The sequence below is a fragment of the Cyanistes caeruleus genome, unplaced genomic scaffold (assembly GCF_971803275.1).
Source record: "Cyanistes caeruleus unplaced genomic scaffold, bCyaCae1.hap1.1 HAP1_SCAFFOLD_100, whole genome shotgun sequence".
Taxonomy (NCBI): Eukaryota; Metazoa; Chordata; class Aves; order Passeriformes; family Paridae; genus Cyanistes; species Cyanistes caeruleus.
This window is the reverse complement of record NW_028255902.1, coordinates 356035-381852: the sequence shown is the minus strand read 5'-3', so window position 1 is coordinate 381852 and position 25818 is coordinate 356035. Positions and strand designations below refer to the sequence as shown.

General features: G+C 53.1%; 4 protein-coding genes and 1 long non-coding RNA gene across 6 annotated transcripts in view; 2 read left to right on the top strand and 3 right to left on the bottom strand.

Annotated features, from left to right (window-relative positions):
• The window catches only part of LOC147646363 (uncharacterized), a 183930-nt gene that overhangs the window by 66360 nt on the left and 91752 nt on the right, over positions 1–25818 (top strand). The window lies entirely within an intron of this gene.
• LOC147646364 (maestro heat-like repeat-containing protein family member 7) overlaps positions 1–25818 on the bottom strand; it is a 195784-nt gene that overhangs the window by 137149 nt on the left and 32817 nt on the right. The window lies entirely within an intron of this gene.
• On the bottom strand, positions 2856–7907 carry LOC147646369 (serine/threonine-protein kinase pim-1-like). The gene is made up of 8 exons (XM_086873534.1): positions 7205–7907; positions 7044–7094; positions 6473–6839; positions 5668–5844; positions 5264–5411; positions 4859–5074; positions 4178–4312; positions 2856–3891 (listed from the first exon to the last, which is right to left on the bottom strand). The coding sequence occupies exons 1-5, from the start codon at positions 7730–7732 to the stop codon at positions 5305–5307; spliced, it is 1230 nt and encodes a 409-aa protein (XP_086729660.1). The 5' UTR covers positions 7733–7907; the 3' UTR covers positions 2856–3891; positions 4178–4312; positions 4859–5074; positions 5264–5304.
• Positions 13275–22137, top strand: LOC147646367 (uncharacterized). The gene is made up of 2 exons (XR_015281895.1): positions 13275–13374; positions 19270–22137. It is a non-coding gene; the product is annotated as an uncharacterized LOC147646367 (long non-coding RNA).
• LOC147646368 (olfactory receptor 14A16-like) lies at positions 14886–15871 on the bottom strand. The gene has a single exon (XM_086873556.1). It carries the CDS (start codon positions 15869–15871, stop codon positions 14936–14938), a length of 936 nt encoding a protein of 311 aa, XP_086729682.1. The 3' UTR covers positions 14886–14935.

Below are 25818 nucleotides of genomic sequence, written 5' to 3'. Positions count from 1 at the left end.
GGTGGGATTTTTCTGGTATTTTGTGGGATTTTTTTGTACTGTTGTGGAATTTTTTGGTATTTTGTGGAGATTTGGTGGGATGTTTCTGGAATTTGCTGGGGTTTTCAGAACATTTAATGATTTGTGTGGGATTTTTCTGGAATTTGGTGGGATTTTTCTTGCATGTTGCTGGATATTGAGGAGATTTTGTGGGAGTTTTTTAGAATTTTGAGGGATTTTGAGGAGACATGAAGGATTTTGAGGTATTTTCTTAGGTTTTGTGGGAATTTGTGGCTCTTTTGTTGGATGTTACTGGAATTTGGTGTGGTTTTGAGAAGATTTCTGCAATTTTTTTGGAGTTTTTTCTTGAATTTTGTGGGATTTTGAGGAAACATGAAGAATTGTGAGGGATTTTTCTTAGATTTTGTGGGAATTTGTTTAGATTTGGTGGGATGTTTCTGGAATTTGCTGGGGTTTTCAGAACATTTAATGATTTGTGTGGGATATTTCTGCAATTTGGTGGGATTTTTCTTGAATTTTGTATGATATTGAAGAGATTTTGTAGGAGTTTTGTGGAATATTGTGGGATTTTGAGGAGACATGAACGATTTTGAGGTATTTTCTTAGGTTTTGCGGAAATTAGTGGGGATTTTGTGGGATGTTACTGGAATCTGGTGTGGTTTTGAGAAGCTTTCTGCCGTTTTGTTGTAGTTTTTTCTGGAATTTGGTGGGATTTTGAGGGGACATGAAGAATTGTGAGGGGTGTTTCTTAGATTTTGTGGAACTTTGTGGCGATTTGGTGGGATGTTTGTGGAATTTGCTAGGGTTTTGAGAAGATTTCTGCAATTTTGTGGTATTTTTTTGGGAATTTTTTTGGGAATTTTTTTGGATTTTGTGGAGACATGATGAATTGTGAGGGATTTTTCTTAGATTTTGTGGGAATTTGTTTAGATTTGGTGGGATGTTTCTGGAATTTTCTGGGGTTTTGAGAACATTTAATGATTTGTGTGGGATTTTTCTGGAATTTGGTGGGATTTTTCTTGTATGTGACAGGATATTGGGGAGATTTGGAGGGATTTTTGTAGAATTTTGAGGGATTTTGAGGAGACATGAAGGGTTTTGAGGTATTTTCTTGGATTTTGTGTGAATTTTGTGGAGATTTGTAGGATGTTTCTGGAATTTGGTGGGGTTTTGAGAACAATTAATTATTTGTGTGGGATTTTTCTACAATTTTGTGCAATTTTTCTTGAAAGTTTCAGGATATTAGGGAGATTTTGTGGGAGTTTTATGGAATTTTGAGGGATTTGGAGGAGACATGAAGAATTTTGAGGTATTTTCATTGATTTTGTGGAAGTTAGTGGGGATTTGGTGGGATGTTACTGGAATTTTGCAGGATATTGGGGAGATTTTGAGGGATTTTTTTAGAATTTTGAGAGATTTTGAGAAGACATGAAGGATTTGGTTGGATTTTCTTAGATTCTGTGGAAATTTGTGGGGATTTTGTGGGATGTTTCTGGAATTTGCTGGGGTTTTGAGAACATTTAATGATTTGTGTGGGATTTTTCTGGAATGTGGTGGGATTTTTCTTGCATGTGACAGGATATTGGGGAGATTTGGAGGGATTTTTGTAGAATTTTGAGGGATTTTGAGGAGACATGAAGGATTTTGAGGTATTTTCTTCGGTTTTGTGGAAATGTGTGGGGATTTTGTGGGGTATTACTGGAATTGGGTGGGGTTTTTAGAACCTTTAGGGAATTGAATGGGATTTTTCTGAATTTGGTGAGATTTTTCTTGAATTTGGTAGGATATTGAGGAGATTTTGTGGGAGTTTTTTAGAATTTTCAGGGATTTTGAGGAGACATGAAGGATTTTGAGGTATTTTCTTAGGTTTTGTGGAAATTTGTAGGGATTTTTTGGGATGTTTCTGCAATTAGTTGGGCTTTTGAGAAGCTTTCTGCAATTTTGTGGGATTTTTCTGGAATTTTGTTGGATATTGAGGAGACATGAAGAATTATGAGGGATTTTTCTTAGCTTCTTTGGAATTTTGTGGAGATTTGGTTGGACATTTCTGGAATTTGTTAGAGTTTTGGGAAGATTTAGGGAATTTTGTGAGATATTTTTCTGGAATATTGAGAGATTTTGAGGTGACTTGAAGAATTGTGAGGGATGTTTCTTAGATTTTGTGGAATTTTGTGGAGATTTGGTGGGATGTTTCTGGAATTTGGTGGGATTTTTTTGTACTGTTGTGGAATTTTCTGGGTGTTTTTGAGATTTTGAGGAGACCTCAAGAATTGTGAGGGATTTTTCTTAGATTTTCTGCTATTTTGTGGAGATTTTTTGGGATGTTTCTGAAATTTGATAGGGTTTTGAGAACATTTAGGGAATAGTATGGGATTTTTCTGTAATTTGGTGGGATTTTTCTTGAATTTTGTGGGATATTCTGGAGATTTTGTGAGATATTTGTGGAATTTGGTAGGGTTTTGGGAAGATTCAGGGATTTTTTTTTTTTATTTTTATGGGATTTTGCAAAAGTTGATATAATTTTTTTTGATTTTTCCGTTATTTTCTATTATTTTGAGAATTTAAGAATTTTGAGGGATTTTTCTTAGATTTTTGTGGAAATTTGTGGAGATTGGTGGGATTTTTCTGCAGTTTGATAGGGTTTTGAGAAGATTTAGGGAATTTTGTGTGATTTTTCTGCAATTATGTGGGATTTTTTTTTCAAATTTTTAGGATATTGAGGAGATTTTGTCTCGGTTCTAGAAGACAGGTGTCTGCTAGGGAGAGCCGGAGCCTCCCTTGGAATGAAAGAATGTAGACCCCCTCCCTCCAAATTAATATAGTTTTTAAATCAAGGTGCCTTTAGGCAGAGATCTGGGGATGGGAATAACAGTTCTTTACTAGTATAACCAGGCAAACAAACAAACAATAACTACAGCAATAACAAGAAAACAGAACCAGGGGCCCCGTGACAGCTTTCTCAGCTGAGATGGGATGGAGGAGAGGCTTTGTTTCACAAACCCCTCGGGCGGGCAGTCCCGGTGCTCCTGCAGGGCTCTGAGGAACACTCAGCTGGAACAGCAGGGATGAGCTGAGATCCTGGGCCGGTGGCTGAGGTGGATCAGCAGCTCCGCGGCGGTGCCTGGCACTGCCACACGTCCCAGCAGGACAGGGGGTGCGAGGCCACCAACAAAGAGGGGAGGAGGAGAAGCAGCAGCAGCAGCTCCGTCTGGGTGATGACGAAATTCCCTTCTCTCTACCGCAACAGCTCTGCGCCCAAAGTGTCCTTCTCCAAAACTGAAGAAAGCTCGCCAAACTGTCCCCACCCTCTATTTTTCCTGCCCCCTTCCACCCCTGGGCCCGGCCAAACGCTTTTTTCAAGCACCCACCAAGTACCCACAGTTAGGTTTTCCCCCAACTAATGGGTAAAAATTCCACGGGCAAGCCAGAAATAAAAAAAAAAAGACTCCTAACCACCAACAGTCCCTGAGACTGGGGCTTGGCCTTCCTCGTGGTGAGGGGCATCAAGGAAGGCTGCAGTGTGATGGAGACTGTGATGGGCTGGGAACTCACTGGGGGAAAGGAGGGAGCAGTTGTGAAGTAAAAGGCAGGTGTGGGGACAGAACTGTTCAGAGAAGGGCTGAGCTAGAGCTTGAGCAAGCTGAAAAATGTCATTTGGGGTCATCCCAGCGGATGAATTTCATTTCAGAAGTTATGGAACAAGTTTAATTTTTGGGGGGTGTCATGTTTTCCCTTGGAGGTGGACACTCTGCAGACTTGAGCTGCATTGCCAAAATGCTCAAGTCTCTGCTGCAGGTCACAGCGTTTCTTCTTTGGCTGATCCCGGCCCGGTGCTGAGCCCAGCAGAGCCCTGGCAGAGCCCAGAGCAGCCTCAGCATCCGCAGAGCCCGGCTGCAAGGAGAGAAAGCAGAAACCGCCCGTCAGCTGAAGGCTCCTGTCCCCTTGTCCCAGCCAGCCGCGGTGCCCAGGCCATGCTGGCCGTGCTCAGAGCTGGGCCCAAAGCTGCCCATCACTGCTGCCTTGGGGAGCAGAGCAGGAGGGCAGGACATGTGCCCAGCCTGCAGCCAGCCACGGCAGATCCAGCCCCTCAGCAGCTGCCCAGAGCGGGATGCTCCTGTGCCCGCTGCCATCTCCCAAAAGCTCTTGTCCCTCTCATGCCAAGGAGATGAGGACCCACCTCACACCATCCGCTGCCACAAGAAAAGCTGGTCCCAAACGATGTCCTCAGTCTTCTCCAAGGGCACGGCCCATCCACGCCACAGCTGGTCCCAAGCACTTCCTGATCCAGACTGGACCCCACCTGGAACGCTTCCTTTAGAAAAACAAACAACTAATTAATAAAAATAGGTTACAGACAAAAAGGGGAAACAAGAAAACTGGTAAAAAATCTTATGTCTGTCAGGAGCTTGAGGAAGGCCCAACCCCTACATTCTGGGGAAAAACCCACCCATGGGTGAGAGAAGCCCATGCTTTCTCCCTTTCCCCCTGCACTGTCCCCCAAAATCACGGTGATCCCAAAGCAAAGCAGGGGAGTGGAGCAGCCCAAGCCCTTCCTTGGCTGCACAGCAAAGCAGCCGTGCTCAGGTTCTGGAGTCCCACCTGTGCTCCTGCCATGGGGGTTTGTTTGTGTCGGGCTGGCTGCCCCAGCCCCAGCCCGGGGCACAGTGGGTGCTGGGGGCTGTTGGCAGGGCCAGGATCCCACTCCCATTTCGTAACCACCCCAGCCCACGTTCCCAGCCCTGCCAAAAACCAGCTGGGCAGCCACTGAGGAATCAGTTGCATCTGCCCCAGCAAAGGGAAACCTTTGGTTCCCGGCCAATGCACAAATCTGGGAGCATCCCCCTGGGTCTGGACTTACCTGAAAATTCACTGTGGAGCCTGGCTTTGAAGAAGGTGCCAGAATCAAAGTCCATCATCGCCAGCTCCTGCTGGCCAAGTGAAGAGGTTGTCATCCTTGCTGCTGTCCTCCATGTCTCCAGCAGCAGCAGCAGCAGCCCCACCTGGTACAGCTTCTCCAGGGGCTCCTTCTTCCCTGGGGTGACACCAGGCTGTCAGGGTTCTGCCCAGGGCCCGGCTGTCAGTGAAACAGGACAAGCAAAACCAGCTCAGATGGTGCCCACCCGTGCTGGGCAGAGCAGCTCAGCTCCAGCACAAGGGCTGTGTGTTCCCATTCCATGACCCCAGTGCAGTGACACAGGCAGGACAAAAAAGTCTGGGTTTCTTTGCTGCTGATTGCCAGGGCATGTGTGGAGCTGTAACTTACCAGGTCCCTGCATCACTGTGCCCGTGGCTCTCTCCCTTCTTCTAGGGCTGATGAATATCCTGCATCCAGGGATCACAGGACAGGTCTTCTAATGAGGGCCTGTCCAAGGAGTTCAGGGATAAACACCACCTGATCAGAATCTGGCAGTCTGGGGAGAGAAACCACAAACCACTGGTCAGTTGGAGAAGGCTCCTGTCTGCTTTGCCCCACTATTCCCGTGCCCAGGCCACGCTGGATGTGCTCAGAGCTGGGCCTAAACTTTCCCATCAATTCTTTGTTTTGGAGGAGAGCAGGAGAGCAGGACATGTGCCACCTCCTCAGCAGCTGCCAGAGCGGGATGCTCACGAGCCCGCTGCTGTCTCCCAGCACTGGTGTTCCCCCCGTGCCCAGAGATGAGGATCCACCTTGGGAGAGCCGTTGTGGCAGCGGGAGCTGGCCCCATCTGATGTTCCTGCCCCTCCTGAAAGGGTGCTCCCCGCAGACCATCTCGTGCAGCAGGATGCCCAGGGACCAGACGGTCGCTGCCTCGCCATGGTACCAGCCGAAGTCGTTCCATTCCGGGGGGCTGTATGACGGTGTTCCTATGGAATATGGATGGAGCTCATCAGGGGGATGCTGCTGCTCCCAGAGCCTGGCCCCAGCATCCCTGGGCATGTGGGGGCTGCCCCAGTGGCACACGGGGTGACCTGCTGCCCTCTCACCAGCACCTGGGACTTGGGTACAAACCCGGGGTTGGAAAAGAAGCCACTGGTGCTGGAAGAGGGCAGCAGAAACCCTGGCAAGGCCTGACCATGATACACAAAGGGAAATACCCACTCAGTGCTGGGGAAAAACCACACCCACATCCTCCCTGCTGGCATTACCCAAAAAATATCTTGAACCAAGGCAAATCAGGTGAGCAGAGCAGTCCAAGCCCATTCTCACCTGCACACCAAACCAGCAGGTGCACAGGTCCTGCCACCCCATCTCTGCTACCCCCACCCATGGGGATTTTGTCAGGCTGGCTGCCCCAGCCCCAGTCCTGGGCAGAGTGGCAGGCAAAGTCTGCCAGCAGGGCTGGAAGATGGGTCCTCACCCAGCTCTGCTCAAAAGCAACTTGGCTGAAGACTCAGTCCTGTGACTGGCAGCCAAAGGGAGAATCCCTGCTGCCACACCCAGGTTGGGCCAGGAGATGCCAGGACCAGGATCACCACCCCTGTGTGGGCTCACCTGCAAATTGAGTGTAGGCTGTGTCCTGCAGGTAGGTGCCACAGCCAAAGTCAATCAGTTTTGCCTCGCCGGTGTCCAGGTCTACCAAGATGTTCTCCGGTTTGATATCTCGGTGCAGGACCCCGCAGCTGGTGCAGTGCCGCACGGCCGCCAGCACCTGCTGGAACAGCTCCCGCGCCTCTTCCTCGGACAGGAACCTCCGTGCCCGAATGAAACGCCGCAGGTCCTGACACCGCTCCGGGCGCTCCAGCACCATCACGATGGTGTTGGGGAGCTCAAGCCATTCCAGCAGCTGCACCACACCGGGGAAGCCTGTGGACACCTTGTCCAGCAGCACTATCTCCAGGGGTGCGCTGGTGCCGTCGGGCTGCGGGAGGAGCACGGTGCCGTCAGTGGGGCTGAGGCCGTGCCAGGGCTCGGGAAGCCCTCAGCCAGCCCGGGATGCTCTGTGCCCTCCGCTGGCCCCACGCCCGCTCTCCCTGCAGGTGTCCTGGCGGCTCCCACCCTGCCGGGCCCCGGCTCATCCCCGCCCGGCACGGCCCGGCTTCTGCCGCTGGCCCCGCTCACTCACCAGCTCGCCCCAGTGCCGGACGCGGTTCCGTGGCACCTTTTTGATGGCCACCTGCAAGCCAAAGGGAACAGCGGATTCAGCTCACCGCCCACCGTGTCCAGCCCCATCCTCCTCCTCCGCCCCCTCCTCCTCCTCCGCCCGCCGCCGGCCCCTCTGCTCACCGGGAGTCCGTCCGAGAGCCGAGTGGCCGCAAAAACTCTGCCAAAGCCGCCGCGCCCCAGCAGTGACCCCACTCGGTAGCGCTGCTGCAGGGCCTGCTGCGCCTTCCCTGGGGAAGAGACGCGGCCGTCAGTGCTCGGCCCGGGGCCAGGAACGGCCCCCGAGCGCTCCCCGAGCTCCCCGGGCCGGGCACCCGCAGGCGTTCCCTCATTGGAACGCGACAGCGGCGGAGCTCGGGCCGGGGAAGCCGCAGCGGAGGCAGCGGCAGCGGCCGCACCGCCTGTGTCCTCCGCGGGCCCCGGGAGGAGCCGGGGCCGGGGCCGGGGCCGGGGTCGGGGTCGGGCCAGGCGGAGCCAAAGGGCGGCAATGCCGCCCCAGCCCCTGGCACTGATGCCCGCCCAGCACAGCCAGAGCCAGCACAGCCAGAGCTGGGCGGAGGCGAGACCGCGGAGGGACGGCCGGGGATGGAGACGGAGACGGGGACGGGGCCGGGGCAGCCCCGCCCGGGGCCGGGGGCGGGCTGGGGGCATGGCCCGGGTGGGCACGGGGAAAGAGGAAAGTGGGAGATGAGGGGGCACTGGGAAAGGGAGACCGGGAGAGGATGCGGGACCGCGGGAGAGGGAGAAGAGAGACAGAAAATTTTTAAATTCGCTTCCTGCTGCTGCCGCCGCTGCTGCTGCTGCCGCCGCTGCCGCTGCAACTGAAGCCCCGGGGCCGTTTGTCCCCGTGTCCGTTTGTCCGTTGCCCGCTCGGCCCCGCCCCGAGCCCCGCGCTCCCCGGGCAGCCCCTGAGCCTGGCCAAACACGGCAACTTTGCCCTGCTGAGCCAAGAGCCAGAGTCTGGACTCCTGCACAGGGGCACAGCAATGCCCTTGGCTGCTGCTGTGCCTTGTCCCTGCTGAGGCTCAGACACCGTCTGAGCACATTCCCTGAATGCAGAATTTGTACCTGAGCCAAGCACTGCACTTGTGTCTCCAGCATTGCTTTCCAAGGAAAACAGGGCAATGAAAACTGGCTCATGGTATTTTACAGTGTCTAAAGCTTGCCAAGTCTCAGATCTTAGAGGTGAGAGCCATTTGGAATGAATGGGATGGAGAAACAGCGCAAGATGGAAAAGGGAAACATAAAAATAGAACATAGAGAAAAAAAAAAAAGAGAAAAATAGAGAAAAACATATTGGTTGTTTCTTTGGATTTTATTTTCATTTCTTAAAAAAGCTGTTTCAATTTTCCCAGAATCTTCTCCACAGTCCTGTTCTTTCCAAAACCTGTCCTGGAGAACAAGGCGCAGCTCCTGTCACAAGATGTGCCCCCAGCTGCAGCTTCTCTTGGCTTCCCACACTGTGAGTGCAGCACAACTCTTGCAGCAAAGCAGGACAAATGTTTGAAGAACTTGACAACTTGTTCTTTCTTTTCCTTGTGGACAGGGGAGTTGTGCCATTGGTGAGGTTTTCATTGTTGCTCTTCTACCCAAAGAAAACATGATGGGCTACCAGGAATTGTTGGGGAATACAAGCCTGGCTGAATGTGGAGAAAGAATCTCCAGAGCCTGCAGCCAGCAGTGGAGAGCTCATCATTCCAACAGCCCCATGGACATCTGGAAAGTGATCTGGAACATGAAGATGGGCTGACAGAGGGAGTTTGTTTCTGTGTTCAGTTGAGATGATTCTACATCTCTTGCACTGGGAGAAATCAAGAGCACAATCAGTTGATGATAAGCAGCAGAACATGATAAGCTGGAGCTCTCAGTGGATGAAAGAATGTGAAAAGGAGAAATGCAGGGAATGACTTGGTGAACTTTGTGTGTAAGAAGGGTCATTTTTTCCTAATAATTCCCAATTCATTCCCCTTGCTTTTATCCTTTTAACAAGACCAATTGCATCTCAGATTCCCCAGGAAATGGGAACCCTGAGCTTGTGGAGCTGCCTGAAAGGTGCCCTGTTCCTTTTTCTGCTGCTGCTCAGAAGAAACAATGAAGCGAGTTGGGAAGTTCTGGTTTTTCTTTTTCCTGGTGGATTTTTTCATTTTATTTGCCACTGCAGAGGCAATTTCTGTGATGGCCTCTGTCAGTTGATTCTATTTCAGCAGCAGCAGCAGCAGCAACAGGGCTGTGTTTGAGCACTGCAAATGTGACCTGTGTGGCTTTAATTCCCCTCGACTTAGTGCTCAGGGACTTGGGAGCATTTTGATCTGTACTGATCATGATGCCTGAAACAAAAATCCTGAGTTCCCTGTGACAAAAGCACAGTGGGTAGCACTGATTGAAAGAGGCAATTGCAGCTGTACTGCTAAAATTCAGGTGGCAAGCAGAAGAGGGGCAAGAGCAGCTGGGATCTACACTTGCCAAGGCCAAGGCACCAACAGCCTCCTGCTGTCACCTCAGGGTGAGTAAAACAGGGCTGAAAACAGCGCTGGAACCCGATCCTTTCTTCCTCTGAGGGCTGGCTGAGGGCAGCAGAGGCGGGCCCTGAGGAATCAGGGCTGTTTGCGGGGGATTGTTGCTGTAGTCCAGCATTGCCCTGGCAAAAGCCTTGGGAAGCCGAGGCAGGAGCAGGTGGGAAGGGCCGGCGCTGCTGCTGCTCCTGGCCGGGAGCCCCGGCCGGGCCGGGCCTGCGCCCGCTGCGCTGCGGCTGCTGCTGCTGCCAGAGCCGGGCGGGACTCGGGGACAGGGAATGGACACGGGGGGACAGCAAAGGCCTTGGGGGCTGCAGGGATGTTGGTGCTGGGGCCAGCGCCAGCACAGAGCTTCAGCCCGCAATGAACCCCGAGGGAAACGCTGGGGAAAGGCTCCATTCAGCCTTTCTTTACTCGGCGCTGTGAAGGGACCGAAATAAAAGGAGAGTGAGCAGGGCCCGACCCCTTCTCCTTTGGGAGGAGCCCCTGGGGCTGTGAGGGGCCGTGAGGGGAAATGAGAGGTTCTATGGGGCCATGAGAGGTTCTATGGGGCCATGAGAGATTCTATGGGGCCATGAGAGGCTGTGAGGGGAAATGAGGGGCCATGAAGGGACATGAGGGGCTGTGAGAGGTTCTGTGGGGCCATGAGAGGTTCCGTGGGGCCATGAGGGGTAGTGAGGGGCCATGAGGGGCTGTGAGGGGCCAAGAGATGTTCTATGGGGCCATGAGAGGTTCTAGGGGGCCATGAGGGGCTGTGAAGGGCCATGAGGAGCCTCAGCCCTGGCAGGAGGGGTCCCACCATGTCCCCAGGGCAGAGCAGCCGTGAGGGGCCGCGAGTGCAGATGTGGCAGCAGAGCGGGCTTGGGGCACCTCTGGGAAGGGATGAGACCCTTCCCCAGCTCCAAACCACACCAAACCCAGCATTAACAGGATTTTCCATCTTTAGAATCCACTGGCAACTTGGAAATGACTGTACAGTTTAATCCCAGTGGGAAAAGCAAGGGAATTTTCCCAGTGAGAGACATCCAGCCATTTTTATTCATGTCTAAGATTTAAAAGTCTTGACAGTGAAAAGTAATACTAATAAATAATAATAACAACAAGTTTATTTCTTGAATAATAATTTTTCTGAATCCCAACAATCAGCTCAGAAACATGTTTTTGTTTGTAATAGATTAGTACTAAAGAAATAAATTAAATCGATTTCATTTGTAATTCAGATATCTTTCATCTTTTTCCCAGTTTCTGGTCCCCTTTCTCCAGGGTAATTTCCTTTACTCACCCACTTTCTAATAGGTAGAAGGGAGTTAAGCACATTGGAAAAGACAACAGCTCCTGTTTCCAAGGGAAGCAGCCACCACTCCAGGGAACCTGAATTGCCCCCAGGCTCGTGTGTGCACTTGAAGGGTGAGCAGGTGTTGGGGACAGAGATCTCAAACTCCTTCTAAGGCTGTGAGAAACCCACAAGTGGCAAAGTATCATTGTGGGTCAGCTCCTGCTGAAATTCCATTCCCCCACACCCTCCAAATGGGCAGGCAGGGCTGGGCTCTGGCAGGGTTCAGTTTTGAGTGCCTTGTGCTCCCTGGCATGGAAGTGATCCTATGAACTCTGGTACTGATGGATTGTGGAATGGCTGCTGAAGGAGGAGGGGGAATCTCAGCAGACAGGAAAGTCTCTTCTTCTCCCTTCTCCCTGCAGAACCCCCTCTCCAAAGAGAAATGCCTGTGCTGGGTTTCCATGGCACCCCTTCCCTCAGCCCAGTGTCTGAGCCACTGTGTGCTCTGCAGGAGCCAAAGCCAGAGGAGTCCCAATATCAGTCACCCCACGGTCCCCACACAGCAGGAGAAAGCACTGCTTGCAGTGGGGCTGCTGATCTGTGACCCGTCCTGGTTCCATCCACCCCACTCCTCTCAGCCACAGGCACCAGAAGGATCCCAGGAAAGCCACAGTGCTCTACCAGATGCCAGGAGCACTCCCTGCTGTGGCCTCAGGGATGCTGGGTGACCTCGTGGATGAGGATCTGTGGCTGGTGATGGAATGTGTGGATGGAGGCCCTTGACAGGAGGTTGTTGGAGACACGTGTGGGGCTGAAGGAGAGATGGCAGCTGTCAGTGGGGAGGGCAGGGACCCCACTTGTGACTCCATTGCCTTGGACACCCTCAGCCACAAGATGTCCAAGGAGTCACACAAGGCTTTGGCACTCTCAGCCTTCTTTTCCCCCGAGTTCCTGCTTTCTGTACATTGACAGTAGAGAACCTGGCTTGTTTCTAGAACTAGAACAAAGATCCCAGATGGATCAAACCTTGCTGGTTTTAGTCAGAAGCATCAGTGACCAAAAGTTGTGTTTCCATTAGTTTGCTCACATCTTTGTTCCTTCTCAGTGTTCAGGCTGGGCTGTGGGGTGTCCTCATTTGCTGCATTTCCTGAGTTCCTCTTGGATCCCTTGAGCAATAGGTTGTGCCCTCTGAGGATCCTTTGTGCTCCTTGGTGACCCAGGAGAACCTTCCAGGCGGTTTTTGGGGGAGCTGCTGCTGTGATGTCACAGGAACGTTGCCATGTCCTTGTGGTGTTCCCGTTGCTGTGGGGCACAGAGGCCTCAGTGTCAGAGTGGCTCTGGGCACCTGCTCATTGCCTGAGGATCCTCCTGCCCGAGGCATTCTCAGCAGCCAGCCCAGCCCCTGACGGGTGTCCTTCTGTCCTGGCAGGGGGACAGACAGTCTGCAGACGTGTGCAGCACAGCCAAAATGATCCAGCAAGTGGTTGCTGCAGTTTGCACTCTGCACTCTGGGGCTTCTGATGGGTATTTTTTAACCCACTGGGCCCCTAAGTCGAGGATTTCCCCAGGTGCACCATATGTGCCTTTGGGATTGCTGTGGGCTTTCCGTTCTTCCTTTGGAACAGAGGTGATTTTGAATGAAAATTGCCATTAAGATGCCATTTATTTGGGAAAGCTCTTGCCAACAACTTCTTAAAAAAGGGGTTGTTTGTAGCCAGCAGGTTGTGCACAGCATTTGGAATGGAGCCGGGGGGGGTTCTGTTCCCCAGAGGAGAAGAGTCTGTGGCAGTGAACCCTGGGATTCCTCCCTCTGTTTGCTGATCCAGCCAAAAACTGGACACAGCCTTGTATTTTGTGCTGTTCTCTTGCTTGCTGTGCGATCCAAAAGGACTGTGGCTCCAGGAGGGAAGTTGTGAAAGCAAAATGCTCTCTTGGCATTGACTTGTTGTGTGGGATTTTCCAGCAGAGGCAGCTTTTTCTCCTAACAGCATCTGGTTCAGGTGAAGGTCCCCTCACACATGGATACTGGGAAGCTCCTTCTTCAGTGAGCAGGAAAGGAACCTTTGGTGTTCAGAGATCCCAGCTGTTCCCTTTCAACACCATCATGAGCCCAGTAAGCTCCAGTATGATCCTTGTCACAAGGCAGCACTCCCAGGATGGTCCCAGTTGCCTCTGGCTAGATCAACCCAGTCAGTCCCAGTATGATGCCATTGGCTTCCAGCATGCTCCCAGTTGCTCCCAGTCACCCCCAGTATGGGGGATGATGTGCATGGTGTGTTCCCAGTCATTCTCAGATACCCCCAGCATGAGTCCAGCTACTCCCAGTATGATCCAAAATTGGATTGCTGGGAGGCTTCATGGAATCCTGGAGACCATTGTGACACTCCAGGGCCCCATGGAACCGTGGTGACACCAGGTTGGCTGGGAGTGTTGATGTGCTGCAGGGTAGGAGGGCTCTGCACAGGGCTCTGGACAGGCTGGATCCAGGGCCCAAACCCAACAAGGTGAGGTTTAACAAGTCCAAGTTCCAGGTCCTGCACTTTGGCCCCAACAACCCCTGCAGTGCTACAGGCTGGGGACAGAGTGGCTGGACAGCAGCCAGGCAGAAATGGAGCTGGGGCACTGATGGACAGCAGGCTGGGCATGAGCCAGCAGTGTGCCCAGGTGGCCAAGGAGGCTAATGGCTCCTGGCCTGGATCAGGAACGGTGTGGCAAGGAGGACCAGGGCACGGATTCTTCCCCTGTGCTTGGCACTGGTTGGGCAGCATGGAGGGGCTTGAGTGTGTCCAGAGAAGGGCAACAAGGCTGGTGAGGGGTCTGGAGCACAAGTCCTTTCAGGAGTGGCTGAAGGAGCTGGGGTTATTAATCAAAAGGAATAGGAAGAAATCTGGATCAGGAGGAGTAAAGAAAGCAAAGGTGATGCATAGGAAATGCTCAGGGCCATTTGGGGGTGGCTGCCAGGCAGCCCTGGCTCTCTCTGAGCAACAACGTCTGCAGTGGCACAGGAAACTCACAGCTCATGGGAACAAACTTTCTGTGTGACTTCAGAGGCCATGACAAACCTGAGTGGTTTCCCTCCTGTCCCCCAGCCCTTCCTGGCCCCAGGGGCTGATGGCATTTGTGCTCCCTCAGGTTCATCTCCCCACAGCAGCACCATGGGGGTGCTGACGCCTGCTCTGGGCAGTGCAAACAGGGGCTCCTGAGCCAGTGCTGCCATGTCTGTGCCTGCAAGGATGCAGCACCTCTCTGAGCTGGGGGAGAGGCCAGGGCTGCACAGGGGGTATGTTGTTGGCAGCTCCATGAGGACGCTCTGGGACGCTGCCCTGGGGTGTCCAGCGCAGTGGGGATGGATCAGCCCCTGCTCTGCTGCTCCTTCCCGTCTCCCCCAGGGACCTTGCAGAGCCCCAGCCATGCTGTTTGCCCCCAGCCTGCCCACGGCCAGCCTGGGGCTGCTCACGGGGGTTTTCTGTGCTGAGCTTTGGCCTGGCCGTGTTCTTGAGAGAGCCTGGGCAAGGAGCCTGGAGCCCCCAGGCCCTGCCCTGAGGCGTCAGCGCTGCCCCAGCAGTGCCCATGGCCTGTCCCTGCTGCAGCCCCGGCACTGCCACCCCCAGGGCTGTGCCCGGCCCCGAGAGCACTCAGGCCCTGCAGCAACACCAGGGCCAGGAGGGCAGCGGGGCAGTGGCACGGGAGCAGCACTGGCAACACCAAGTGCTGCTGCTCCTGGGCACAGCTGCTGTGCCAGCACTGATCTGCCCCCAGCTCTGCACACAGACACTGCTGCTGCAGCTCCAGAGAAGGGAACAAAAGGGGCATCTCTGGAGAAAACTTTGCTGGGAGATCTTTTAATTCCTTTAAAACCACCAAGAGTGCAGCGCCTCATTGACATAGTCTTTAGCCACAGGGAAGGTGGAGAGAAACAAAATGAGAAATGGCACAAAAAATGACATTTTTTGGAGGACAAGATTTAAAAAGTAAAACAAAGAAGAAGAACCTCCAAAATGAATCCACTAAGAATTATCAAAGATGACTTTTATTACAAGTGATTTGCAGAAATTGGCCAGCATTTTAATGTTTTTTAAATTGTCCAGTCATCAGTGTCCACACTGCAGCCTTGAGTTCCTGGTTCCTCAGGCTGTAGATGAGGGGGTTCAGGGCTGGAGGCACCACCGAGTACAGAACTGACACTGCCAGATCCAGGGATGGGGAAGAGAGGGAGAGGGGCTTCAGGTAGGCAAATGCTGCAGTGCTGATGAACAGAGAGACCACAGCCAGGTGAGGGAGGCAGGTGGAAAAGGCTTTGTGCCTTTGTCCCTGCTCAGAGGGGATCCTCAGCACAGCCCTGAAGATCTGCACATAGGAGAAAACAATGAACACAAAACAGTGAAGTACTAAAGAGATACTAACAGCAAGAAGCCCAAGTTCCCTGAGGTAGGATTTGGAGCAGGAAAGCTTGAGGATCTGTGGGATTTCACAGAAGAACTGGCCCAGGGCATTGCCATGGCACAGGGGCAGGGAAAATGTATTGGCTGTGTGCAGCAGTGAATAGAGAAAGGCACTGGCCCAGGCAGCTGCTGCCATGTGGGCACAAGCTCTGCTGCCCAGGAGGGTCCCATAGTGCAGGGGTTTGCAGATGGACACGTAGCGGTCGTAGCACATGATGGTCAGGAGGAAATACTCTGTTGCAGCACAGAAAAACAAAAAAAATACTTGTGCCACACATCCTGTGTAGGAGATGTCTCTGGTGTCCCAGAGGGAATTGTGCATGGCTTTGGGCACAGTGGTGCAGATGCAGCCCAGGTCAGTGAGGGCCAGGTTGAGCAGGAAGAAGAACATGGGGCTGTGCAGGTGGTGGCTGCAGGCTACGGCGCTGATGATGAGGCCGTTGCCCAGGAGGGCAGCCAGGGAGATGCCCAGGAAGAGGCAGAAGTGCAGGAGCTGCAGCTGCCGCGTGTCTGCCAATGCCAGCAGGAGGAAGTGGCTGATGGAGCTGCTGTTGGACATTTCTTCACTCTGGCCATGGAGTGCTGTTGAAGGAGGAGAAAGTGACAAGTCAGGGGAGACTTTACTGAGCAATGTCCAAGTCCCTTCTCCCAGCCCGTCTCCTGCTGCTCTGTGCCACCCAATTTTCCTTTTCTCAGAGCCCTTCCTTCAGCCCCGTGCCTGGAGCTCTGCTGGGATCTGGCCTTGTTGCTGTAATGAGCAGGGGCTCTGCCCATGGACAGTGAGGAGTCAGCTCTGCTCTGCAGCAGTGGGGTCTTGGGAATGGGGTCAGGGGCCAGTCCTGGGGTTGGACTGCATCATCCCAAACTGCTCCTGAGGCAGAGGAGCCTGGCAGCTTCTCCTGTCCCAGGGGTCAGGAATGGTGATGGCCAAAGGCAGTTTGAGAGGGTTTCCTGCTGTGCCCAGAGAGATCAGAGAGAAATGTGCAATGCAGGAGCATTGGCTGTAACTCAGTGAAGGGTCAGGGGAGCTGCTCTGTCACTCCATCTGTCCCCAGATGCCCTGAGATCGAGGGCAGGCACTGTGTTTCCCTGGAAATCAGCCTGACACAGCTGAGAGCAGAGGGACCCACAGCAGAGCAAACTGGTTCAGCCTTTTTCAGAGTCTCAGCCCCACTCCTGGCCAAGGACACTCCTGTCCCCAGTGTCCCCTGGAGACAGCTCACAGCTTGGGTGGCATCCCAAGGACACACCAAGGGTCCTGTCCATGGCACTGCTGGAGGAGAGTCGGGTCATTCCCAGCCTCCCAGCCTGCCCTGCCCAGAGCTCCTGGGGCAGAGGGAGCTGGGACATCCCATTGCTGTGTCCAGCCTGCACAGGAGGAGCCCAAGGGCTGGGCCTGCCCTGCAGCTGGAGCTGCCATTCCCAGAGAGCTGTCAGCAATGCCAGGAGCACCTGGGCAAGGCAAGGAGAGAGAGCCAGGCCCTGAGGAAAAGCCTTTCCTTGCCCAGCCCTGCCTAGCCCCTGCCAGGCAGCACCAGTGCAGGACAATCACCCTCAGGCATTTGCATTGAGACATTTGCTGTGTCTTGGCATGGGGATCTGTAAAAGAGTAATCATGGAATAGTTAGGTTGGGAAAAGACTTTAAACTAAAATCCCAGCACAGCTTGGTGCCAGTTTCCCCCCACTCCCCCTGGAGCTGTCCCTGCCAGCAGCTGCTGCCCTGTGCCCAGGGCTGGGCCCTGCCAGCACTGCCCCAGCCCAGCCCAGCCCAGCCCTGGGGGCTCAGCTCTGCCCTGCAGAGCCCTCCCAGCTCAGGGCACTGCCCAGGGGCAGCTCTGGCTCTGCAGGCTCTGATGGCAGTGGCAGAGCAACCCTGAGGAGGCTGGAAAAGCGACACTGATGCTGCCTGGAAGGGGCCCTGTGCTGATTTCTGTCACTGCCTGGTTAAGATTTGAGAATTTATTTTTTTTAATTTATCGCAACCTGTCACAAGAGGTTGAATAGAAAAATTAAATGAGAGCTGAATATCAATGTGCAATTTCCCATCCAGGAAACCCAAAGCACTAGGTTAAAAAAGCACAAACTTCCCTTTTATGCAGCCCCTGACTTGCTGTAGTCCCTGTATAATTTACATGGTGAAATCCATGGGCAGAGTGGCTGAAAACACATTAGGAATCTCCTGTAAACCTACTGATCACTAAAAGTAACAGTTCAGATACCTCAGGCATTGACAAAATTCACAATACCTTTAATAGTTATCCCTCCTCCCTGCCATTCTGAAATAGTAGGAAACTGAATACAAAGTCTTAGAAAATTTCCTCATTTTTATCAAAATCCTTGTCTTGGAAATATTCTATGACTGATCAGAAACCCTCAGCATGTCAGAGCTTCAGGAGCATTCACCTCCCCTCCACCAGAAATACTCAGAGCTGTACTCACAGAGTCTGTAGGCACTGGCATGTTCCAGCTTTAGGAGATGCCTCCAGGAGCTGCAGCTGCATTGTCCTGCAGCCAGAGGCTTCCTGTGCCAAGGGCTGGCAGGGATTCTGCCCCAGGCACTTCTCAGCCCCTTCCCAGCCCTGACTGATTGAAGCTCTCTGTGCCTCTGGGCTGTGCCCAGGGTGGCTGCAGGCAGTGCCCCAGCCCTGCTGGGCTGGCAGAAGAGCTGCTCAGCAAGAGAAATGTGCTTTTGAAGCTCTTCTTGGTTTCCAGCAGCTGCCTCTGTGCCAGGAGCCCGGCCCAGCTCAGCAACACAGACACAGCAGCAGGACTTTAATGAGCCTCTTGGGGCTTTGTGCTGAGGCCCTGAACATCAGTCCCTGACAGGGAGGGGAAGAAACCTCTCAAGAACTCCAAGTCAGAATCCAACTCCAAAGTTTCTTTCACTTTTAATGGGTCCCACTGAGGGATGTGACTGAGAAAGTGTCCCCAGGTCCCAGGCAGAGCAGAGAACTGGAGGCACTGATGACAGCTGGGGACAAAGAGAAGCCAGGGCTTGGTGCCCTGGGCCACAGCAGCCAATGCTGTGCCAGCAAGGGCTGTGAGGAGACACCTTGTCCTGAGGCCCTGGGGCCTCCTGGCACAGCCCCAGCAAGGCTGGCCACTGTCACCCCCTTGGCCTGCCCTCAGCATCCCCCCTAGCCCACATGCCAGTGGCCTCAGGGATCTGCTGGAAGGAGTCCCTGGGGAGCCTTGCTCAGGAATGGCCCTGGGGGCTCCTTCATGCTCCCAGGGACTGCAGCTTTTTCAAAGGACTTTGGCTTTTGCCTTGGAGTCTCTGAGAGCTTTGTGCAATCCTGGCCTCCAATTATCTGCTGTAATTAGTCCCTTGAGAGCCTTTGTCAGTAACAACACTCAGTGGGGCTCATTAATGCTTCAAGGTACTTCAGGTTCTTAAGGTACTTTCCTTTTTCCTTCCCACCCTGAGTCTCTGAGAAGTTTGTGCAATCCTGGCCCCAATTATCTGCTTTAACGAGTCCCTTGGGAGCTTTGCATTGACACTCAGTGGGGCTCATCAATACTTTGAGATACTCAGGGCTTTTTCAGCTACTTTGGATTTTCCTTCCCACACTGAGTCTCTGGGAGGTTTTTGTGCAATCCTGGCCTCCAGTTCTCTCCTCCAAGGAGTCCACGAGGAGCCTGTGTTGGGGATGGACCTCAGTGGGACCCATTAATGCTTGGAGACACTTTGGGTGTTTCCTCTGACTTGGACTCTTGGAAAGGTTTGTGCGATCTCCTCTCAGGCCCTGAGGTTCAAGGGCTCAGCTCCAAATGCACCATGGGGCTCATTAGGATCAAGCAAATCCTAACAAACCATGGCTGTGCCTTGATTTCCCTCTGGTCTGGTGCAGTTCTTAGGAAATTTTCCTACAATAGTTATGGAGAAATAGTTCAAAGAACTTCTAGGAAATATGTATTCCTATTTTAAAGGTGTCTTTTTTTCCTGTTTTCTTTAGAGCAGAGGTGATTGCAGCATTCAGTGATGGATATTGATCCAGGGTCTCTCCTAAGGAGGTCTGGCCAGGTCAGAGAAGCTGTGCCTTGAGGTCTGACCCAGTGGGGACAGCCTTGCTCCACATTCCCCAGCCCCATCCTGTCTCTCCTCACTCCCCTGGGACCTGCTTTGCTCACAGAACTGGCTGCACTCAGGCAAAGAGGGGTTTTCCTTCTTTGATTTTAGCAATCTAAAACTGCTGAGTTTCCCCATGGAAAACAGACACCCTCCTCAAGTGTGTGCCAAGGCCAAGGTGCCACCAAGGAGGTTCCCCTTCCCCAAGGCAGAACCACACAAGGAATGTTTCAGACACACAGGGAGTTCTACAATAAACACAGCCCCAGAGTTGGCTGAAGGCAGAATTAGAGCAGCTGCTGAAGGACAGACAAGCTTTGAACTCCTTGCAGCTGAAAGCACCAAGTGGGTTGTTGGGAGGTGTGTGAGTGAGGCAAGAGTGAGGGAAGGGAAATGCAGAGAGCCCTGGAAGTGTTTCTGTGCAGACAGGCTGCTCCAAGGGCAGCGTTGGACTTCTCTGGGGGGAACTGTGAAGGAGGTCGGGGCAGAGTGACCTCCCCAGTGACCTCGAGATGTCACACAGCCACCAGGGATGTCACAGCCCACTCAGTGGTGTCACACAACCTGCTCTGGGATGTCACACCACCATTCTGTGATGTCATGTCTCTTCCTATATGCCACAAAAACACCTTGTGATGTCACATAGCGTTCTGTGATGTCAAACAGCCACATTTGATGTCATTGTTCACTCTGTGATGTCACAGTTGGCACTGTGATGTCATACAACCTGTCCTGAGATGTCACATGGCTCTTCTATGATGTCACCTCCCACTCTAGGATTTCATATCACAACCATGTGGTGTCACAGTCTGCTCAGTGATGTCACAACCCTCTCTGTGATGTTGTACATCTAACCTCTGGTGTCACAGCCCTCTCTGAGACGTCACAACCCACTAAGTGATATCACCCAGACCACACTGTGATGTCATACAGCCACACTCTGAAGTCACAGCCTGCTCTGTGCTGTCACAGAATCCTCTCTATTATGCTGTAGCTGCTCGGTGACCTCACACAACAAACTCTGGGATGTCACAGCCCCATCTGTGACCTCACACAGCCCACTTGGAGCTGTCACACAGCCCCTTTCTGACATCACAGCTGCTCTGGGGCTCCAGGACACAGCCACAGAGGTGCTGCTGGGACACAGCCCCCTCTGGCACATCCCACAGCCCCTGCCAGTGCTGAGCCCCTGGCAGCTCTGTCTGGGCCTGCTCTCTGTGTCCCTGAGCTGCCCTGGCAGGGCCCCAGCCCTGCTGGGCTGTGCTCAGGAGCTGCTCCTGGCCAGAGCTGTCTCTCTGCAGCGCTGCCCTTGCCAGGAGCTGCCTCTGGGCCAGGAGCCCGGCCCAGCTCAGCAGCACAGACACAGCACCAGCACTTTCATCACCCTCTCGGGCCTTTGGGGCTCTTGGCATCACACTCAGTCCCTCACAGTGTGCTCCAGAAACTCCTCAAGAGCTCCAAGTCAGATGGAAACACTGAAGTTTCTTGTAGTTAAAATGAGAGACACGAGTGAGAAAGCGTCCCCAGGTTCCAGGCAGAGCAGAAGACTGGAGGCCCTGATGGCAGCTGGGGACAAGCAAGGGAAAGGTGTCTGTGGTGCTGAGCAAAGCTGGATGTGTTTCAGGAATGGCAAGGGCCAAGGGCTGAGGTCCAGGGCCAGCAGCCATGGCCAAAGGGCTGCACAAGTTGCCTCTGGCAGGGCCTTGCAGCTGCACTGCCCAGGGCCCTCAGCCTCTGCCTGCTGCTTATGTGATGAGGCCTCCAAATCTCATCCTGGGAGATTTTTGGGTCCTCTCCATGGTCTGTGAAAATGGAAACACTGGTCAAAGTTATTTTCTCACAAATCTTCCAGTGACAGAACAAGGATCAATATCTTTAAAGTGAACAAGAATGGATTTAGATTTGTTAGAAGGAGGACATATTTTGCAATCAGAGTGGCACAAAACTGCTGCTGCTTTTCCAGAGAAATGATGCCCCATCCCAGGAATGCTCCCAGAGCAGGAGCTCTGTGCAACCTGACACAGTGAAAGCCCCTCCCCAAGGATGGAATTGCTGTTGTGTGGGTTCTCTCATGTGCTGGGTGCCCTCACAACACTCCTGGCCAGAATGTCTGCTGAGGGCCAGCCAGGCTGCTGCAGTGGCACTGACCTCACAGCCATCACCATTGCAGCCATGTCCCCTGGGCCTGGCTCTCCCCTTTCCTCTGCCCCTGCCTTGTCTCTGCTGCCATGAAGAGTTGTTTCATTATTATCTTGTCCCCAAGGTGCTGGGGCCAATTGCTTCCCAGTCAGGCTCCTGGAGCAGCAGTGGCTTTTCAGAGCCCAGCCAGAAATGAGCCCTGAAGCAGCAGCTCTGCAGTGCTGGCCACCAGGCCGGGGTGCCAAGGGAGCCTCCTGGCCATGGCCTGGAAGCAGCTGCTGCTGCCAAGGTGCCTTTGGTGCCTCAGGCTGTCCCTGGCACAGCTCCCAGCACGGCACTCTGCACTTGTGCCCGAGCCCTTCCCTGGCTTGGGGCTGGCCTGGGGCTTTTCCTGCAGCGGGATCTGCCCTGGCCATGGCACAGGAAAGGCAGTTCCTGCTGGAGCAGGAGGCTGTGCCTGGAATGGGCTCAAACAACTCCAGCAAAGCCCTGTTCACTTCAAAATTGTTTCCTAGAGCACCATAGTCTAATAATTGTTATAGCTCCTCTACTGTGGAGTAAATAACTCTTTTTCTTTATTTACTCTGTGGTGTAAATAAATCTGTCTAATCATGCCGGAATCAGTGACAGTAGTATTTGTATAAATATATCTGATATTCCATTGTTAATCCTCTGGGGAAAATTGCATTATGGTTCAATTCCACCTGTCCAATCAGCAGACATAAACCTTTAACAAACTCTGGGGCTGGGTTTGGATCCAGCTGCTCCCAGTCCCCTGCCTTAGAAGGAATTTAAAAGTCTAGGTGACCTGAAGGGGTTTGGGGATCCCTGGTGGCTGTTGGGTGTCATTTCTCCATCTCATGACTCAGCAGGAGTTTCTCCAATAAAGAAATAAAGCATTTGCCTGAAGCTCCCACTTAGCGCATGAAACAAAGCCCTGGGAGTGTCTGTGACAGCCCAGCACTTTGGCAGCCTGGGGACTCCTGGGATGTCACCCTGGAGCCCCCGGGAGTGCCTGTGACAGAGCGGTGCCTTTGCAGCCGAAGGACCCCTGGGATGTCACCATGGAATTGCTGGGACTGCGTCTGACCACACGGCTCTTCAGCATCCCCAGAAACCCCTGGGAGGTCTCTGTAGAGCCCCTGTCTCTGCCTGTGACATTCCGGCTCCTGAACAGCCTGGAGACTCTTGGAATGTCCCCATGGAGCCCTTCTGAGGGCCTGTAACAAATGTGATCCTTGGTAGGCAACCATCACCAGCCCCATGTAGCGATGGTCTGATTCCATGGCAACTATCACCAGGACCTGTTGCTATGGTCAGTCCCTTGGCAGCTCCATGGAGACCCCATGCCAGGGGTGGTTGCCATGGACACCAGCTCAGGCCTGGAGCCAGAGTCCGTTGCCATGGCAACCATTTGCAGTCCCATCCCCAGGCTCATGGGATCCCAGAGCCACAGAATTGGCTGAGTTGGGAGGGAGCCATGGGGATCCTCCAGTCCAACTGCTGGCCCTGCACAGGGCACCCCAACAATCCCAGCCTGGGCCTGGCAGCGCTGGCCAAACGCTGCTGGAGCTCAGCCAGCCCTGGAGCTGGGAGCCTTCCCTGGGGAGCCTGTTCAGTGCCCCAGCAGCCTCGCGGGAAAAACCTTTTCCTCACATCCAGCCTAAACCTGCCCGCCTCAGCTCCAGCCGCTCCCTCCACTCCTGTCCCTGGGCACCAGAGGGAAGAGGTTCCCGCAGCCCCCAGCCAGGGACCCGCTCCCAAGGCTGCTGCCATGGCAACCAGGCCTGGCACCAGCTGGGATGCTCGGTTTCCACGGGCTGGGCTTCAGGAATGGCATTCCCCAATTTCCTGCTCCTGCTGAAACCGCGCTGCTGCTCGCTTCCCTCCCACCTCCCATGGAAAGCACAAAAGGCAAAGATCCCAGGCTGGGATAAGAACAATTTATTGAGAACAGCAACAGGATAAGGAACAAACAGACACAGAAATACATTTTGGTAACAGAAAGGATAAGACAAACCATTCACAGGGAAAACTAAAATACCACCAACTGACTCTTCCTGGCCACGTATTTCCTCCTGCCAAGAAAGGACACCCTTCTCTGGTGAGAGAGGGGGAGTCCTTTTCCCACCCCTGGCAATGACCTGAGATGGGATTGAATATAATGGACCATGATCACAGTCTCACAGTCTTTGATTCCACATCATGACATTGCCATGAGCAGGAAAAGGTACAGGTGTCTTCCCAGCATGGATCCCAGGGAACATGGATCACCAGGTCTCTTCCCAGTGTGGATTCTCCAAGGGCGGATGAAGCTGGAGCAGTGCACAAAGCTCTTCCTGTATTTTGAGGCACTTGCAGGGCTTCCCTTACCGGTGCCACCGTTGGTGTCTGCCAAAGTTAGACCTGTCTGAGAAGCTCTTCCCACACTGGGGACACTTGTACGGCCTCTCCCCAGTGTGGATGTGTTTGTGGGTATTGAGGTTGGATCTGTGGCTGAAGCTCTTCCCACATTCCCCACACTTGTAGGGCCTCTCCCCAGTGTGGATGCGCCGGTGGGTGATGAGGTGGGAGTTTTGCTTGAAGCCCTCCCCACAGTCAGGGCAGCGGAAGGGCCTCTCATCCGTGTGAATTCGCTGGTGCAGGAGGAGATTGGAGCTGGTCTGAAACCTCTTCCCACACTCAGAACACTCATAGGGCCTCTCCCCAGTGTGGATGCGTTGGTGGATGATGAGGTGGGAGCTGCAGCTGAAGCCCTTCCCACATTCCCCACACTCGTAGGCCCATTCCCCAGTGTGGATCATCTGGTGGCGGATCAGGCTGTTGCTGTGGCTGAAGCTCTTCCCACACTCCAAGCACTTGTAGGGCTTCTCCCCATCCTGAAGCTGCTCATGGACCACCAGCTCAGAGCCCTGGCTGGATCTCCGGCCGCCTTCCCGGCACAGGGTGGGTCTTTCCTCCTCAGAGCACCCTGGGATGGGTTTGGAGCCCCTCCTCCTGTGGGATCTCTGGGGATTTTCATCCCTATTGGATTCCTGCACTGTGGAGCTGCTCACAATGGCCTCTTCCACCAGGTTCTGCCGTGGGGATTTGTTCTCCCTGGTCTCCATCCTCAGCTCCTTCTCTGGAAGAGAAAGGACAAGGAGAGGATGGGATTTGCCTCCGTGCCAGAGGGAAGGGGAAGGAGATCCCCCCAGTGCGTCCCCGGCAGGACGGCGTCGGCAGCGGGGTTGTCCTGCAGCCGGGGGCCAGGCTGGGCTGGGAGATGGAGCAGGAGAGAGGGGGAAAGGGGCACTGTCTTCCTCCTCACCTGCCTGGGATTCCTGGGACATCTTCCTCTTCCTTGCAGCCTTCTCATCCATCCAGCCAAGGTTTGGGAATGGGAAATCCTGGTTTGGGAGAAAACAAAGAATGAGCACATTGAGTTTGAAAGTCTCTCTACCCAAGTCCATCTCCAGAAGTCACCGGGAATCTGGGGTGTCTTGATTTAAAAGGAAGGTGTTTACTAAGGAAAGGAGAAGCCTCCATTGAAATTGATAAAAATGTAAGCAACAGCCCTTTCCAAATTATTATAATCTTGATTTCAAAGTGATCCCAGATAAAAATATAGGAATAACAGTTCTTTACTAAAGAAATTAAAATGAAAATGCAGCAGTACAATAGAAAAAAACCACAAAAAAAATGCACTCTCAGAGAGTCAGAATACAACCTGATACCCTGTTGGTCAGGGTGCTGGTAGCAGTCTGATTAAATGGTGGCTGCAGTCCTCCTGGAGTGACTGATGTGGTTCTGTTGAAGCAGTGATCCTGTAGAAGATTGTAGCTTACCTCTGAAGTTCTGGTGCTGTAGATGGGTCTGGTCTCTCCTCTGGGAATCCAGTGGACAAAGACTGCCTCTGGTGCTTTGATGCTCTGATTACATTCATGCAGGAATGCTTGGCTCCTCCCCCTGGCTGGAGCATCTCACAATGGGATGATGTCATTTTATCAGTCCTGCAGTGAGACTCAATGGCCCATTAACAGAAGATACTCCCTTGGAGGGAGGATGGGTGGTGGAAGAGATAAAGAACACTGCCCCACCTGGTTTTAACAGCTGGCCCATTAACAGAAGATATCCCCCAGTTATGAGGGATGGGTCATGGAGGAGATAATGAAAATTGCTCCACTAGTTTTTAACAGATGGTGATAGAATACATACTTTTGGTTACATCTTGCATTGCAACCCAAGACATGGGGTCCATAAAAATTGTACACCACCAAAAATTGGCCCTGAAAATGCTTTCCAGAAGTTTTCCATT